A 19,751-nucleotide genomic window follows, 5' to 3' on the forward strand; every position below is an offset into this window, starting at 1 on the left:
TAGTAGTTAGACGGAGATAAAGAGACTCGCAGAGCATAGAGTAACATGGAGAGCTGCATCAAATCTGTCTTCGGACTAAAGAGCACAACAGCGAAAACAACAAAAACAACAACAACAACATCAACAACCTCATAAAAAAATTGTTTCACAAGATACTAATGATGTTAAGCGTGGCCAACAGTTACCGACTCCAAAAAAATAAAAAGTGCAGAACGTCAATCTAATACTAGGACTATAACCTACCTACGTAAGTTTTTTAAGGGCTTAAAATCAAAGGACAAATATGTTACATACTTGGATCACGTGCATTCAGCAGCCTGCCAGGACGTCTTCTAATGTAACATCCGTCCTACTCTATTGGAAATTATCTTCACAAATACTATTAAAATTAATATCCTAGAAATCTTCTAATTACTATTAGGCCAACAATACAGTAACTTTTAATTACGTTAAGTCATATCATAATATTCACCCATACACTTGAAGAGTATTCCAAGCCGGTTATTTATTTACAAACAAACTATAGTTCCCTGCTTCCATGTAATGAGTCAAAGCCTGTAATATGCTTTAGGTACAGCTGAGGCTATGTGACTGTTTCTCTTTGTGTAGCTACAAATAGTTACCACCAGCTATTTGAATGAGATGACAGATTGTACCTTCAGCTCATTAAGACCAACTCCCACTTTGAGAAGCCATGCACCCATTCCCCCCACTGTGGAATGGTTGGAGATACAAAGTGGAGCAATGAAATGAAACTAGGTGTATGTTACTTCTGGAACTTCATTATTCGTAGCTGTTGGGAAAGCCTAATCTTAGAAACCTGGTGTTCGTTAATATATAGGCCTTGTACAGGTGTACATCCAATTACAAACGCCCAGTCCAGAGCCTTGGTATTGATGTAGATGAATTATGGATCTCTAGTATATAGATATGGGCAAATAATTGCAGCTACCAATGTCCAATCTCAGACCCTAGGTATTGATGTAGGCGTAGCTACAAACGTCAAGTCTGGGTGCGCTGAGATATATTTAAATTTAGCTACAAACTTCTTGTCTCAGAGTCCATATAAAGATGCAGACACAGCTACAAACAACTGGTATATATTTACATATAGCTACTAATGCCTAGTCTCAGAACACTAGTATAGAAGTAGTAAGTTCGTAGTAAAAATGTTTCTGTTACTGATAAATCAGATATATGTACAATATTTAACAATAACTTTCTTAGCATTGATGGTGAATCAAATAAAAATCATACAATTCTCTTGGCAAATGCCTTTCCGAGACTGTTGTCTGATACACTCATCTGTGATACAGACAAGAGGGGAGAACGACTTAGTAATTAAATCACTGAAGACTAAGGACTCTCATGGATATGATGGACTGCCTAGCAGAATATGAAAGTACTGTACTGCACATGTTAGCTCTGTACTTAATCATATTTGTAAGTTTTCCTTTAGAAATGGTCAGTTTCCTCAACGATTAAAGTACTCGGTAGTAAAGCCGCTTTTCAAAAAGGGAGAAAGGGATAATGTAGATAATTTTAGACCTATTTCTATACCATCAGTATTTGCTATAGTTATTGAAAAGGCTGTGTGTGTAAGGATAATTTATTATTTTATATCACATAATTTGACATGAAATGTACAGTTGGGCTTTAGAAATCGTTTAACAACTGACAAAGCTACATTCTCGTTTCTCTGTAAGGTACTGGATGGGTTAAACAAGAGGTTCAGACCGCCCGGCATATTTTTTGGTTTAAGTAAGGTGTTTGATTGTGTTGATCACAAAATATTGATCCAGAAGTAGAACAATTACAGAATATGCTGAGTAGCTCACAATTGGTTCACCTCTTACTTTATGAAGAGACAGCAAAAGGTCATTATTGACAGTGTTGAGAATGGCTGTGATGTGGGATATGAGTGGGGTGCAGTCAAATGTGGGATGCCCCAAGGATCAGTGTTGGGGCCACTCATGCTCCTTAACTATATAAGTGATATGCCCTCTAGTGTTATGGGTAACTAAAATATTTCTGTTTTCTGATGACACTAGCTTGGTAGTAAAGGATGTTGTGTGCAACATTGGCTCTGTTTCAAACAGAGCAGTTCATGACATAAGTTCATGGCTTGTAGAAAATAAGCTAACGCTAAATCACAGTAAGACAAAGTTTTTACAACTTCTAACACACCATTCAACAAATCCCGATGTTTTAATTTCACAGACTAGGCATATGTTTAGTGAAACTGAACGGTTAAAATTTCTATGTGTTCAGATAGATAGTAAACTGCTGTGGAAAGGCCACATTCAGGATCTTGTTCAAAGTCTTAATGCTGCCATTTTTATTATTAGAGTGGTATCTGAAGTAAATGATCGTTCTACACGAAAATTAGTCTAGTTATTTTCATTCGCTTAAGTCGTATAGTATTATATTTTGGGGTAACTCATTCCAATCCAAAAGGATATTTTACTCTCAGGGAATACGTGGTGTAGGTTCGCGAACCACTTATCGACCCTTGTTGACTAGTCTGGGTATTTTGACATTAGTCTCTCAATATATATATATATATATATATATATGTATTCTTTACTGTCGTTTCTTGCTAACAGTATCAGCTTATTCTCAAGAAGTAGCAGCTTTCACTCACTAAATACTAGGCAGAAATCCAATCTGCATTTGGGTCGCACCTCCTGAACTCTTGTGCAGAAAAGTCTGCAGTATGCTGCTGCATCCATTTTCAAAAAGCTACCACAACAATTTAAAAATATTTCCAGTAATCAACGTGCTTTCAAATAGAAACTGAAGGGTTTCCTCATGGGTCACTCCTTCCATTCTGTTGAGGAGTTCCTTGAGAATTAAGCTGATTCCTACGTTATATTGTTGTTTGCTTTTACTTAAACTTAAGGCTTGACTTTTTTTGGATTGGTAAACATTTTATTTTTATCTGTTATTAGATTTGTGTTGTAATCTAGTTCCATGAATTTGGAGATTTGCTCCTCAATTAGGTCCTACCGAACTTTGACGTGTAAATAAAAATAAACAAATAAAAACTAGTTAGAGATGCCCTATCCAGAGGCCTGATATTCATACAGATCTAGCTACAAGATGTAAGGCCAGAGTCCTGATACAGGCGTAGATGTAGTAACTGATGCCCAATCTCGAAGTCTTGATACACAATTAGATGGTTCAAATGGCTCTGAGCACTGTGGGACTTAACATCTGAGATCGCCAGTCCCCTAGAACTTAGAACTACTTAAACCTAACTAACCTAAGGACATCACACACATCCATGCCCGAGGCAGGATTCGCACCTGCGACCGTAGCGGTCGCGCGGTTGCAGACTGTAGCGCCTAGGACCGCTCGTCCACCCCGGCCGGCACACAATTAGATATGACTACAAGCACACAACCTCAGAGTCGTAAGACCAGATGTAGCTACAGCTACCGACGTCTTGTCTCAGACGCCTGGTATACACATGGCTACGAACCCTCGTTCTCATAATGCTGGGGCTACCATCTGGCAATTAAGACTCACCACGCTGAAGTTCTGGACGAGGTCTGGCAACTGCAGAGGGTCGAGTCCCGCCGTGATGAAGAAGTCCTTGATCTGGGGCGTGATCTCGTCGAAGTAGTCGTTAATGTTCGCTTGCGTCCTTTTCATCCTGGAAAAGACAACGGCATTGAAGTCTTATACAGAACTGAGTAAGATGATTTCAGCACACATCAAACAGTAACTGAACAAGTGTCTGTTATTTTGGGAACGGATTTAACAACTCAGGTATACACTATGAGATCAAAAGTATCCTGAGACTCCCAAAAACATACGTTTTTCATATTAGGCGCATTGTGCTGCCACCTACTGCCAGGTACTCCGTATCAGCGACCTCAGTAGTCATTAGACATCGTGAGAGAGCCGAATGGGGCGCTCCGCGGAACTCACGGACTTCGAACGTGGTCAGGTGACTGGGTGTCGTTTGCGTCATACGTCTGTACACGAGATTTCCACACTCCTAAACATCCCTAGGTCCACTGTTTCCGATACTGAAGTGCAAACGTGAAGGGACACGTGCAGCACAAAAGTGTACAGGCTGACCTCGTCTGTTGACTGACAGAAAAAAATGGTTCAAATGGCTCTGAGCACTATGGGACTTAACATCTGAGGTCATCAGTGCACTAGAACTTAGAACTACTTAAACCTAAGGACATCAGTCACAGCCATGCCTGAGGCATGATTCGAACCTGAGACCGTAGCGGTCGTGCGGTTCCAGACTGAAGCGCCTAGAACCTCTCGGGCACACCGGCCGGCTGACTGACAGAGACCGCCGACAGTTCAAGGGGGTCGTAATGTGTAATAGGCAGACATCTATCCAGAGCGTCACGCAGGAACTCCAAACTGCATCAGGATTCACTGCAAGTACTATGAAAGTTAGGCGGGAGGTGAGAAAACTTGGATTTCATGGTCGAGCGGCTGCTCATAAGCCACACATCACGCCGCTAAATGCCAAACGACACCTCACTTGGTGTAAGGAGCGTAAACATTGGACAATTGAACAGTGGAAAAACATTGTGTGGAGTGACGAATCACGGTACACAACGTGGCGATCCGATGGCGGGATGCGCGTATGGCGAATGCCCGATTAACGACATCTGCCTGCGTGTGTAGTGGCAACAGTAAAATTCGGAGGCGGTGGTGTTATGGTGTGGTGATGTTTTTCATGGAGAGAGCTTGCACGCCTTGTTGTTTTGCGTGGCACTATCACAGCACAGGTCTACATTATTGTTTTAAGCACGCTCTTGCTTCCCACTGTTGAAGAGAAATTCTGGGATGGCAATTGCATCTTTCAGTACGATCGAGGACCTGTTCATAATGCACGGCGTGTGGCGGAGTGGTTACATGACAGCAACATCCCTGTAATGGACTGGCCTGCACAGAGCCCTGACCTGAATCCTACAGAACACCTCTGGTATGTTTTGGAACTCCGACTTCGCGCGAGGCCTCACCGACCGACATCGATACCTCTCCTCAGTGCAGCACTCCGTGTAGGGGCTGCCATTCCCCAAGAAACCTTCCAGCACCTGACTGAACGTATGCCTGCGGGAGTGAAAGCTATCATCAAGGCTAAGGGTGGGCCAGCAGCATACTAAATTCCACCATTACCGATGGAGGGCGCCACGAGCTTGAAAGTCATTTTCAGCCACGTGTCCAGATACTTTTGATCACATAGTCTACATGAGTCTGGCTGGGACTTATGTAGCGACACCATATTCTTTTACTAACGAGTACGTGAACTATAGACATTCTCTGACGTCAATGGCATGCTGGCCGCAACGACAACAAACGGTTATTATCATAACTAGTTTTAGAAGTCAAATAATTTATATTATGTAAGTTTTAAGGATCTATGTAAGATTGTTTTGAGACAGCATTTCGAACACGGTGTCGTATAATATTCTGGACCCTTGTGTTAATACGCAGTAGAGTAGGAAGAGCGTGCTTAGAATCACAGACGTTGAAATGGCTGTTTGAGTATAATTTCGAAAGTATTGGGTAAAGTGATAGTGGGAGTCACTAACGCATGATGCAATACAACGCACGCAAAGGAAAGAAGTAACCTTTTTTGCGCTTGTCATTGTCAGAAACATAAAGAAATAATTCCAAATATAGTTTTATATATTATTTGCTTATTAGTAGGAGGCGTAGGTTCAAAATGCTAAAGAATAAATGCTATATTCAGATATTTCTGTCAGTCAACACTTCGGCAGCCGGTGTACTAATGCTGGTAAATAAAACAGAAAATAAGTAAAACAGTCCCAGCCTACCGTGCTCAATTTTTGTACAGGAAAAAAAGATATAGTGCTTATCGCCAATACGATTTTAATATCAAAATATTTGTTGCAATGTGGTAAAGGTTTAAATGAGAAACAGGTGAAACAACATCGTTTAGGTATTGTAGTCAGATGCAAAAGAAATCTTAAAATTCAGTACGTATCAAAAATAATCGTCTTATTTTTAAACAAATCGTAAGTATTGTGTTATTTGAGATATGTGCGTAAACGATGTAGTGTTGGAAAAAGCAGACTCTCGAGTTTTTCACGGTTCCGGGTAGGTAGGGCCCACTTCAGTTCTAGTAAAATGGTGTCGGCACAAGAGAAAGCGTTTTGTTTCTACTTTTTGTGCAGTGCCGCTCAGTAACAGCTGTTCGGCGTGACTTTCGTACTAGGTGTGGTTTGGCGATTCTCCTACAGCACAGAGCGTTAGAATGGCAAGAACAATTCCGAGAAACAGGTTGGTTGAGTAACGGCAAATCGCCTGGCCGTCCCCGAGTGTCTGACACAGACGTCGAACGCATCCGCCATAGTTTCACAAGGAGTCCGCAGAAATCCGTTCGCCGTGCAGCTCGACAGCTCAGCATGCCCCCGATATTCGTCTGTCGTGTGCTGCGTCGACGTTTACACGTGAAACCGTACAAAATTCAGCTGCTGCAAGCTCGTCGTGAAGGTGACAAACAACAACGTGCGAAGTTCTCTAATATCGTTCTCGGCAAGATGGAGGATATCCGTTTTTCTCCACGCTTAATGTTTAGTGCCGAGGCAACATTCCATCAAAATCGAAAGGTGAACAGTCATAATGTGAAGATATGGGGAACGGAACAACCACATGAAGTTACATAACATGAGTGAGACTCTCCTAAATTTAATGTGTTTTGTGCAGTCTCACGGTAAAATGTGTGGTCCATTTTTCTTTGCTGAGGACACTGCCACAGGGAGCACATATCTCGATATGCTTGAGAACGTTCTTGTCCGACAGTTGGAGACTGATTCGAACTACTTCACTTACCAACAGGATGGGGCACCGCCACACTGGCATCTGGAAGTGCGGGAATTTTTAAATCAAAGGAATACTGAACGATGGATCGGTCGCACTGGACCAAATGATGCAGCCTTACATTACTGTCCCCCAAGGTCACTGGACCTGATTGTATGTCATTATTTCTTGTGGGGGTTTATAAGAGACTCTGCTCATATGACTCCATTACCAAACACAATGAATGAACTCAGACATCGCATAACAGCAGCTGTGGAAGCTGTAATTCATGACATGTCCGATGCCGTGTGGGAACAATTTGAGTACCGCTTTGACATATGCCGAGCATCTCAAGGAGGGCATATTGAACACCTATGAAAAGGTACGAAAAAAAGCTTTTTGAGTTTCCAGTTCTCCAAAAACAATATTCATTTTATATGTCTATTATTTTCAGAAATATAGGCGTGCCAAATCGGATGATTCTTTTTGATACACACTGTATAAAGTAAAGTGTTTACAATTCTTTTAGTGAAATATTAATATTATTACTATTTTGGCAAATCAGCTGATTACGCTGTGATATCTCTGAATCCTTTGGAGAAAAGAGAACCACTTGTATGAATATCAAGAGCTCAGATGGAAACCCAGTTCTAAGCAAAGAAGGGAAAACAGAAAGGTGGAAGGAGTATTTAGAGGGACTATACAAGGCAATGTTATAGAAAAGGAAGAGAATGTAGATGAAGATGAAATGGGAGATAAGATACTGCGTGAAGAGTTTGACAGAGCACTGAAAGACCTGAGTCGAAACAAGGCCCCAGGAGTAGACAACATTCCATTAGAACTACTGACGGCCTTGGGAGAGCCAGTCCTAACAAAACTCTACCATGTGGTGAGCAAAATGTATGAGACAGGCAAAATACCCTAAGACTTCAAGAAGAATATAATAATTCCAATCCCAAAGAAAGCAGGCGTTAACAGATGTGAAAATTACCGAACTATCAGTTTAATAAGACACGGCTGCAAAATAATAACGCGATTCTTTACAGACGAATGGAAAAACTGCTAGAAGCCGAACGCGGGGAAGATCAGTTTGGATTCCGTAGAAATATGGGAACACGTGAGGCAATACTGACCCTACGACTTATCATAGAAGCTAGACTAAGAAAAGGCAAACCTACGTTTCTAGCATTTGTAGACTTGGAGAAAGTTTTTGACAATGTTGACTGGAATACTCTTTTTTCAAATTCTGAAGGTGGCAGGGGTAAAATACAGGGAGCGAATGGCTATTTACAATTTGTACAGAAACCAGATGGCAGTTATAAGAGTCGAGTGATATGATAGGGAAGCAGTGGTTGGGAAGGGAGTGAGACAGGGTTGTAGCCTCTCTCCGATGTTGTTAAATCTGTATATCGAGCAAGCAGTAAAGGAAACAAAAGAAAAATTCGGAATTGGTATTACAATCCATGGAGAAGAAATAAAAACTTTAACGTTCGCCGATGACATTGTATTTCTGTCAGAGACAGCAAAGCACTTGGAGGAGCAATTGAACGGAATGGACAGTGTCTTGAAGGGAGGATATAAGATGAACATCAACAAAAGCAAAACGAGGATAATGGAATGTAGTCAAATTAAGTCGTGCGATGCTGAGGGAATTAGATTAGGAAATGAGACACTTAAAGTACTAAAGGAGTTTTGCTATTTGGGGAGCAAAATAACTGATTATGGTCGAAGTAGACAGGATATAAAATGTAGACTGGCAATGGCAAGGAAAGCGTTTCTGAAGAAGAGAAATTTGTTGACATCGAGTATAGATTTAAGTGTCAGGAAGTCGTTTCTGAAAGTATTTGTGTGGAGTGTAGCCATGTATGGAAGTGAAACATGGACGATAAACAGTTTGGACATGAAGAGAATAGAAGCTTTCGAAATGGGGTGCTACAGATAAATGCTGAAGATTAGATGGGTAGATCAGATAACTAATGAGGAGGTGTTCAATAGGATAGGGGAGAAGAGGAGTTTGTGGTACAACTTGACTAGAAGAAAGGATCGGTTGGTAGGACATGTTCTGAGGCATCAAGGGATCACAAATTTAGTATTGGAGGGCAGCGTGCCGGGTAAAAATCGTAGAGGAGACCAAGAGATGAATGCACTAAGCAGATTCAGAAGGATGTAGACTGCAGTAGGTACTGGGAGATGAAGAAGCTTGCACAGAATAGAGTAGCATGGAGAGCTGCATCAAACAAGTCTCAGGACTGAAGACCATAACAACAACAACATCTCCGAATCAAAGATAATGTTCGGGCAGCTAACAACACATAGAACGTTAATCGCCATTCAAATTACGATCACACTTTTTTTCAGTTAAAATCGGAAACTATTCGCCTTCACAGATAAAATTCTGGGTGGTTGGTAGTTTTAACCGGAAAGCACTGCACACGGCGTATCTCGTCAAAACCTTTTAAAAAATCTGAGTCATTCATCATAATACTGTTCAGCAATAACCGTTCGATCATTGTTTGAAAACTACCATTTTTAAACGAGTAAGATTATATTTGTCCACTGCTCCAGTATTTGGGATCGGCACCAGGTCGGATTGAAGGAAGACATCGAAGCAGTTCAGCCGCGAGCTGCTAGATTTGTTACCGGTAGGTTCGATCAGCATGCAAGTATCACGGATATGCTTCTGGCGCTCGTGTGGGAATCCTAGGACTGAAGAAGACAATTGATTTCGAAGAACAATGCAGAGAAAATTTAGAGAACCGGCATTTGAAGCTGACTACAGTGCGATTCTACTGCCGGCTACGTACATTTCGCGTGGGGACTACGAAGATAACAAATGAGTAATTAGGGGTCATACAGAGGCATATAGAAGGTCGTTTTTCTGTCGCTCTAACTCAGTGTGTAATAGGAAAGGAAATGTCTAGTTTTGGTACCGGGTACCCTCCGCCATGCACCGTACGTGGCTTGCGGAGTATGCATGTAGGTGTGGATGTAGAAAGTAGGAAAGGCCAGTACGACATGTTAAACATTTTCGTCTCTGCCGTAGTACGCAGCCGGAATAATGCAAACGAACAACGGTATCTGAAAAGGCCATTGGCCTGGATATTCCCATACGCAGAGGAGCTAACCCTCTTCCGATAATGTGCAGTTTACAGTGGGTTCAAGGAACAACGAGGTGTGTATTAGCGTGTCTGAGGTTGGAGAAAGAAGTAGGACCTTCGACTGTACAGAATGTATAAAAAAAAAACCAGAACTTCGAAGTTTAGTGCATCAATTTTCTAACACGGTCACCAAAATAGCACCGTAAAATTAATCCCCTCCTCTTCCCTTATCATATATCAAACGTATTTTTACCCTTTCTCAAACTGTGGCTGCATATCTCTAGTTTACTGTATACGATTAGACGAGGGTTGTCGAGAAAGTAAGTTCCAATCGGTCGCGACATGTAAACCACAGTGAAAACGAGAAAAGGAGGTACACCTTGTACCTCCTTCTCTAAATATTCGCCGCATCAACTTAGAGTGTTGTCGTAGTGTTGTATGAATTTCCAATATCCTCGTCATAGAAAGCAGCCGCCTGTGCTTTCAGCCAGTTATCTGCAGTGGTCTGCAGCTCGTTGTCTGTGGACAAATTTTGTCTTCACAGCGAGTGGTTCTTGTGAGCAGAGACGAGACTCAGGGGGAGCCAATTACGGACTGTACTGTGGATGGTCAAACACTTCTCATCGGAAACGCTGCAGGAGCGTCTTCATTGCCCCTGCAGTGTGCGGCCGAGAATTGGCATGAAGAAGGAACTGCTCGACAGCTGTGTTATGTGGGCTGCATGACACAGGCGAAATCTATAAACAGGCCTTCATACTTGGCGGGAGATGCTATTCCCTACACATCTTTACGTGCTCACTGTTCACTCAAAACCGAAAACAGCGACGCGACACGATCGCCTGGCATGCTAGAGACACTGCCCAACACATCTGTGCCAATCTTTACCGGATTTCACCAGTGGTGTCCATTTCGCGACCGGTCGGATCTTACAAGGGTGACTCAAATGAAAACCTTACATTTCTAATAACAAATCGAAATTTCGCGCCGTTATCCTGTAAGTTGGTAATCGTGTGACAAACATCGTGCAAAATGGCCTGTAGCATAGTGCAGATGCACACATACCATCGCAGTGTCAGTATAAAGATGGCCGCCCCACTTGCGACTTGCACCAGGGAAGAACAGCGTTCTGTTATTGCGTAGTGAAGGCGCGAAACCTATTGAAATTCATCGACGAATAAAGGTTCAGTAGGGTGATGCATGTTTGTCACAGCAGCAACTCTACGAATGGAGTAGGAAGTTCGCAAATGGTGTGACTTCAGTGGAAGATGCTCCTCGTCCAGGTCAGGCACAACGAGTTGTGACTCCACAGAACATTGCAGCAGTTGAAGCCACAGTGAAGGTAAACCACCCAGCGACACTGAATGACATTGCGGCATGTTTACAGATTATTCACGGGTCAGCACACTACATTGTACATGATGTGCACCAATTTCACAAAGTATCTGCAAGATGGCTGCCACGGCAGCTGACTCCTGAAATGAGAGAACGACGTGTTGATGCTTGTGAAGAACTTCTTCGGCGCTTTGAACGATAAGGTGATGGCCTCCTTGCAAGAATCGTTACTGGGGACGAAACCTGTGTTCACCTCCACCAACCGGAAACGAAGAGAGCGAGCAACCCACACCTTGCCCCAAGTGATTTCCATATGTTTGGACCACTCAAAGGCGCAATGGGAGAAAAGACGTTCAGTTCTGATGAAGAGGTACGGCACGCGGTGCATGAGTGGTTGCGCAGACTACCAAAAGAATTTATTTCTACGGAAATTTATGCACTTTGTAAGCGCTGGAGGACTTGCATTGAGCATGAGGGGGGATTATATTAAAAAATGATACAGCTTTGTACCACTTCTGCACAATAAATAATATTTAAAAAAATATTTAAGGTTTTCATTTGACTCACTCTCGTACTTTCTGGACAACCCTCGTATTATGTTAACAGTATTAATAATTTGTGATCACCAGTCCCCTAGAACTTAGAACTATTTAAACCTAACTAACCTAAGGACATCACACACATCCATGCCCGAGGCAGGATTCGAACCTGCAGCAGCGCGTTTCCGGACCGAAGCGCCTAGAACCACTCGGCCACAACCGCCTGCTTGCCCCAATCGCTCCAGGCAAGTGCCAGGATGGTTCCTTTGAAAGGACACAGCCGACGTCCTTCCCCATCCCTACCTAATCTGATGAGACGATGACCTCGCAGTTTGGTCTCCTCCCGCCCAAATCAACCCGACCCAACTTCTGGCTGTGGGGCTGTATGGAAGATGTTGTGTTCAGCATTCCAATTGCTAACTTAGCTGCATTGAAATCACGCAGTGCGCAACACACTCTCAATGTGACCCTGGAAACACTTTGACCAGATGTGAAACATGCTGTTTCTCAATTTCAACTTGTTGCAGAAAAGTGTGGACAGCATAGTGAACGTATTTAGCGCGAATCCCACCGAAATTAATAATCCGATTTGATTTTGATTGATGCTTTTTATGCGGGTTTTGGCCTCAGGACAATTGAAAACCGCTTTTTTCCATCCGTTGTGATATGATCTTGCCGTGGTTGATGAGCTTACGTAACTAACAGTACCACACCTGTACACCCACGCACAATGAGCAGTTTGTTTAATGTCAAACATACACCTTGGGCGTTGTTGTATGATACGTTTGTCATTTGCAGTCGGCCACTATTATATTATTATGCTTACCGTTGCTACATTTTTTAACTACTCGTATTAATTTTTCTCCTGCCATATGTTTTGCCCCTTCTCCGACAATATTCCGTTGAAAGTTGACGTCATTTAATTTTCTACATCTACACTTATACTCCGCAAGCCACCCAACGGTGTGTGGCGGAGGCCACTTTACGTGCCACTGTCATTACCTCCCTTTCCTGTTCTATTCGCGCATGGTTCGCGGGAAGAATGACTGCCGGAAAGCCTCCGTGCGCTCTCGAATCTCTCTAATTCTACATTCGTGATCTCGTCGGGAGGTATAAGTAGGGGGAAGCAATATATTCGATACCTCATCCAGAAACGAACCCTCTCAAAATCTGGACAGCAAGCTACACTGCGATGCAGAACGCCTCTCTTGCAGAGTCTGTCACTTGAGTTTGTTAAACATCTCCGTAACGCTTTCACGCTTACCAAATAACCCTGTGACGAAACGCGCCGCTCTTCTTTGGATCTTCTTTGTCTCCTCTGTCAACCCGGTCTGGTACACATCCCACACTGATGAACAATACTCAAGTATAGGTCGAACGAGTGTTTTGTAAGCCACCTCCTTTATTGGTAGACTACATTTTCTAAGGACTCTCCCAATGAATCTCTACCCGGCAACTGCCTTACCAACAATTAATTTTATATGATCATTCCACTTCGAATCGTTCCATACGCATACTCGCAGATATTTTACAGAAGTAACTGCTACCAATGTGTGTTCCGCTATCATATAATTATACAATAAAGGATCCTTCTTTCTATGTATTCGCAATACATTACATTTGTCTATGTTAAGGGTCAGTTGCCACTCCCTGCACCAAGTGCCTATCTGCTGCAGATCTTCCTGCATTTCGCTACAATTTTCTAATGCTGCAACTTCTCTGTATACTACAGCATCATCCGCGAAAAGCCGCATGGAACTTCCGACACTATCTACTAGGTCATTTATATATATTGTGAAAAGCAATGGTCCCATAACACTCCCCTGTGGCACGCCAGAGGTTACTTTAACGTCTGTAGACGTCTCTCCATTGAGAACAACATACTGTGTTCTGTTCTTTAAAAACTCTTCAATCCAGCCACACAGCTGGTCTGATATTCCATACTCTCTTACTATGTTTATCAGGCGGCAGTACGGAACTGCATCGAACGCCTTCCGGAACTCAAGGAAAATGGCATCTACCTGGGAGGCTGTATCTCTGGGTCTCAAAATCGTTCAAATGGCTCTGAGCACTATGGGACTTAACGTCTGTGGTTATCAGTCCCCTGGAACTTAGAACTACTGAAGCCTAACTAAGCTAAGGACATCACACACATCCATGCCCGAGACAGGATTCGAACCTGCTACCGTTGCGGTCACGCGGTTCCAGACTGTAGCGCCTAGAACCGCTCGGCCACTCTGGTCGGCTCTCTGGGTCTCATGAACAAATAAAGCGAGCTGGGTTTCACACGATCGCTGTTTCCGGAATCCATGTTGATTCCTACAGAGTAGATTTTGGGTCTCCAGAAATGACATAATACGCGAGCAAAATACATGTTCTAAAATTCTACAACAGATCGATGTCAGAGATATAGGCCTGTAGTTCTGCGCATCTGCTCGACGACCCTTCTTGGATACTGGAACAACCTGTGCTCTTTTGCAATTATTTGGAAGCTTTAATTATAATTACCCTGTACATCTTCCCACTGTGCAGATACCAGAGCTCGATAATACTGTCTGTACCTTGCGATACCATTCCGATATGGATTCCATTTTGCCACCACAATAAACGGTAGCAGACAGAGCTCAGTGGTAAGGAAGAGATCTACTGCTATAGAGCTAATGTCCGTACCTTGGCAAGTGTATCTTCCGACTCTGCGGATAGCAGGTGGTCGCGCCAATGGCGGCCAGCACGACCACGACCACGAGCAGCCTCGACGACGCCATTGGAGCTCTGCGCGGGTCCCTTCAGGTAGTCCAACACCCGCGGCGCGCAGGTGCGTCTGGTTATATACAGGGGAGCCCCAGGTGGGGGTCGACTATCTGGACGGCACCTGTGGCGCCGGACGTGCTGCTAATCTCTGGAGAGGCTCTCGAGGGCCTTCCGTCAGGCGATAGCTCAAGTGGATCGGTCGTCACCATCACATGGTGTGCGAGCAGATGTTGATAGGCGCGACTGACCACTCGTGATAAGCTCGGTATCCAAGGACTTTGCCTCCCAACACCCAGTGTGTGATTTGTGCTTTTCCCAGTGGGAGGGGGGGGGGGATGTCTTACGGGGTTAGTATAATTATATATGTTACCAGCTTGGACCGTGGCGTTACCCATGGTTAAACAGTTATTTATAAACAGATGTTAATGCCGAAACTCACTATTCACGCGTATGCACTATCATAAAAGCCATCCCTTGTTATATCTTTGAAAGTACATCATAGGTAAAGCTTATTTACAAAATCATCCACATACAGGCACATTTGTGAAAAGCTGTACTTATTCTGAAAATGTTGTTGTTGTTGTGGTCTTCAGTCCTGAGACTGGTTTGATGCAGCTGTCCATGCTACCCCATCCTGTGCAAGCTTCTTCATCTCCCAGTACTTACTGCAACCTACGTCCCTCTGAATCTGCTTAGTGTATTCATCTCTTGGTCTCCCTCTGCGATTTTTACCCTCCACGCTGCCCTCCAATACTAAATTGGTGATCCATTGATGCCTCAGAACATGTCCTACCAACCGATCCCTTCTTCTAGTCAAGTTGTGCCACAAACTCCTCTTCTCCCCAATCCTATTTAGTACATTCTCATTAGTTATGTGATATACCCATCTAATCTTCAGCATTCTTCTGTAGCACCACATTTCGAAAGCTTCTATTCTCTTCTTGTCCAAACTATTTATAGTCCATGTTTCACTTCCATACATGGCTACACTCCATACAAATACTTTCAGAAACGACTTCCTGACTCTTAAATCTATACTTGATGTTAACAAATTTCTCTTCTTCAGAAACGCTTTTCTTGCCATTGCCAGTCTACATTTTATATCCTCTCTACTTCGACCAAATAGTAAAACTCCTTTACTACTTTAAGTGTCTAATTTCCCAATCTACACTCCTGGAAATGGAAAAAAGAACACATTGACACCGGTGTGTCAGACCCACCATACTTGCTCCGGACACTGCGAGAGGGCTGTACAAGCAATGATCACACGCACGGCACAGCGGACACACCAGGAACCGCGGTGTTGGCCGTCGAATGGCGCTAGCTGCGCAGCATTTGTGCACCGCAGCCGTCAGTGTCAGCCAGTTTGCCGTGGCATACGGAGCTCCATCGCAGTCTTTAACACTGGTAGCATGCCGCGACAGCGTGGACGTGAACCGTATGTGCAGTTGACGGACTTTGAGCGAGGGCGTACAGTGGGCATGCGGGAGGCCGGGTGGACGTACCGCCGAATTGCTCAACACGTGGGGCGTGAGGTCTCCACAGTACATCGATGTTGTCGCCAGTGGTCGGCGGAAGGTGCACGTGCCCGTCGACCTGGGACCGGACCGCAGCGACGCACGGATGCACGCCAAGACCGTAGGATCCTACGCAGTCCCGTAGGGGACCGCACCGCCACTTCCCAGAAAATTATGGACAATGTTGCTCCTGGGGTATCGGCGAGGACCATTCGCAACCGTCTCCATGAAGCTGGGCTACGGTCCCGCACACCGTTAGGCCGTTTTCCGCTCACGCCCCAACATCGTGCAGTCCGCCTCCAGTGTTGTCGCGACAGGCGTGAATGGCGGGGCGAATGGAGACGTGTCGTCTTCAGCGATGAGAGTCGCTTCTGCCTTGGTGCCAATGATGGTCGTATGCGTGTTTGGCGCCGTGCAGGTGAGCGCCACAATCAGGACTGCATACGACCGAGGCACACAGGGCCAACACCCGGCATCATGGTGTGGGGAGCGATCTCCTACACTGGCCGTACACCACTGGTGATCGTCGAGGGGACACTGAATAGTGCACGGTACATCCAAACCGTCATCGAACCCATCGCTCTACCATTCCTAGACCGGCAAGGGAACTTGCTGTTCCAACAGGACAATGCACGTCCGCATGTATCCCGTGCCACCCAACGTGCTCTAGAAGGTGCAAGTCAACTACCCTGGCCAGCAAGATCTCCGGATCTGTCCCCCATTGAGCATGTTTGGGACTGGATGAAGCGTCGTCTCACGCGGTCTGCACGTCCAGCACGAACGCTGGTCCAACTGAGGCGCCAGGTGGAAATGGCATGGCAAGCCGTTCCACAGGACTACATCCAGCATCTCTACGATCGTCTCCATGGGAGAATAGCAGCCTGCATTGCTGCGAAAGGTGGATATACACTGTACTAGTGCCGACATTGTGCATGCTCTGTTGCCTGTGTCTATGTGCCTGTGGTTCTGTCAGTGTGATCATGTGATGTATCTGACCCCAGGAATGTGTCAATAAAGTTTCTCCTTCCTGGGACAATGAATTCACGGTGTTCTTATTTCAATTTCCAGCAGTGTAATTCCCTCAGCATCACCCGACTTAGTTCGACTACATTCCATTATCCTGGTTTTGCTTTTGTTGATGTTCATCTTATATCCTCGTTTCAAGACACTGTCCATTCCGTTCAACAGCTCTTCCAAGTCCTCTGCTGTCTCTGACAGCATTACAATGTCACTGGCAAACCTTAAAGTTTCTATTTCTTCTCCATGGATTTTAATATCTACTCCGATAATAGAAAACTGAAACATGCGTTACTTTTCTACGTAACCTCCCTGCACTTCAGTGCAGGTTTCCCGACGTTTTACGAGTTTTTTTTTATTTCATCAGAAAATACGTTTTTCGGTTGCATCTGTAACCAATTTTGCACCGCAGCAGTGACGTTTTCATCACTTTCAAGTCTTCTTCCCTTTAGTGCTTCTGTTAAGGGTCCAAACATGTGAAAATCGCTTGGAACCAGGTCTGGAGTGTATGGTGGATGTTCCAGCACCTCGAATCTCAACTCCTTTATTGCGTCGGCTGTCCGTTTCGCAGAATGTGGGCGAGCGTTATCTTGCTGCAGGATGACACCTCTTCACAGTTTTCCACGAGGTTTGGATCTGATTGCAGGTTTTAGTTTCGTTCGCAACACATCACATCCACCATACAATACAGACCTGGCTCTAAAGCCTCGTTTACGCTGGGGGACGTCTTGTAAACATTGTGGCATGTTACGGAAATGTGGCGTGCGTCATCTTGTAGCATGCTACAACGCCAACAACTTGCGGCGTATGTTGCATGCTGCAGGTTAATTTATACTTTTATTTATTTTAACTCTTTTAGCACCACTGTTAGTATGCTGACTTTCAGAGTTTGTACACGTATCAGGTAATGCACTGCTCTTAAGGAAATCAGATATTTTGCTTTGTTTGAATGACATCGTGAAATTCCGTAGTTCTTACAGGCCTGGACGCACTCAACTCACTAATGAAGCTACTGAAGCGGGAACGTGTGAAGATTGCCGCGTGTCTGGTGGACGCGAGGCGACGAACGAACGGCACCAATTAATTTGGAGTACGCGATCCTGGGGAGCCTGTGTTAAGCTCCACCCACGTGGTTCCCGGCTAGCGAATTCAGACTGTCCGATCCCGTCTGGTAGGTACCGTTGCTCACATCGCACTACTTTGTGCTTTCGTCCCAGGCGCGTTAGTCCGCGTCATACCGTTGCCAAAAGGTGGCCTAACAGTAAATGTTCGCACAGGTACCGGGCCGGTCACCACCCTGTGTGGGAATTTCAGCCCCCAGCTCACCCAACTCTGCGGTACGACTGATGCGGTATGACTGCCACATTACTTCCCTCGCAAGCTGGCAAGTAAACGGATGACACACCTTGGACAAAAGCAACAATGACAACATGAGAATGATGATTTAGTTCTAAATGTTTTGAAATGCTTAACTACTACGTAACACTTTTTCAAAATTAATAAGCAAACATATTAATAGTATTAATAGTAAGACTGTATTAAAAACTTTCAGTGTTCGGCTCCACAATTTTAAATTATATGTAAAGTTTTACTCCAGTGCGTGGGAAATAAACTTCCCAGGTTGGGATGCATAAACTAAAATCAGAGGAGGGGATGGTCTGATGCAGAGGGGGGGGGAGGGGAATCCCCCCCATCCCCCCCCCCCCCTCAAATCACACACTGCCACACCCCGACATCCAAGGGGCCCCATACAGGATATTGTTGAACCAGGTATACAATAAAGAGACACAAATACGAGAAAATCAGTAGCAGCTCACGAGCACATCACAGCACATAAAAGATTTTTAGCAGCTAGGAGATATTACTAAGTCCTCAAATTTTTGACTTTGATGTCCTGTTAGTCCTGGGGGGAAAATCAGTCCAGAAAAATATGCAATTTTTCATTGAACTCTAAGGTGTAACTGCCAAAAAAATTCTACTCATTAAATTTTTATTGTTGAAGTTTAAAATTTAAAAAGCAAAATACAATGTAGATGGTTCGAAAATATACACATATTTCTTAACGTATGCACTTGATATAACTAGCATCTCGCTATTAATTTGGAGATTGTTTCTACTAAGTTTGGAATTCTGTTAAAAATTTCCAGCCTCTCCATGAAATAGCAGATCTCCGACGAGTGTTCAGTATAAAATGGCTGCGTTTTGGTACATAGTTGTTACTTTTCGACCAGAATCGTCCCCAAATGCGCCGACAGAATTACGGTTCTGTATCTTGTGCTAACATTCTGTGATCGCCTGCAGCATTCTCACTTTTGCTCTTGCCAAACACTCTGCTACGTATCTGGCTTGGATTAGCCCTAGCTACTTCTTCTGATTCTTGACCATCTACATCTACATCTACATGGATACTCTGAAAATCACACTTAAGTGCCTCCCAGCGGGTGCATCGAACCACCTTCACAATTCTCTGTTACTACAATCTGGTATAGCGTGCAGAAAGAATGAACACCCATATCTTTCCGTACGAACTCTGATTTCCCTTATTTTATATTTGTGATCGTTTCTCTCTATGTAGGTCGGTGTCACCAAAATAAAGTTTGTGATTGGAATTTCGTAAGAACATTCCTCCGCAACGAAAATCGCCTTTCTTTTAATGATGTCCTTCGCAAATCCTGTATTATTTCAGTGACATTCTC

General features: G+C 44.1%; 1 protein-coding gene across 1 annotated transcript in view; it reads right to left on the reverse strand.

Moving 5' to 3' along the window:
• The window catches only part of LOC124718673 (mite allergen Der f 7-like), a 38,552-nt gene extending 23,997 nt beyond the window's left edge, over positions 1-14,555 (reverse strand). The window contains exons 1-2 of the mRNA XM_047244299.1: positions 14,441-14,555; positions 3,532-3,658 (exon numbers count right to left, since the gene is read on the reverse strand). Of these exons, the coding sequence (XP_047100255.1) occupies positions 3,532-3,658; positions 14,441-14,535 (222 nt within the window). The 5' untranslated portion in view covers positions 14,536-14,555. The remainder of the gene's footprint in view (positions 1-3,531; positions 3,659-14,440) is intronic.
• Positions 14,556-19,751: the final 5,196 nt, after the last annotated feature.

The sequence above is a fragment of the Schistocerca piceifrons genome, chromosome 10 (genome assembly GCF_021461385.2).
Source record: "Schistocerca piceifrons isolate TAMUIC-IGC-003096 chromosome 10, iqSchPice1.1, whole genome shotgun sequence".
NCBI classification, from domain to species: Eukaryota; Metazoa; Arthropoda; class Insecta; order Orthoptera; family Acrididae; genus Schistocerca; species Schistocerca piceifrons.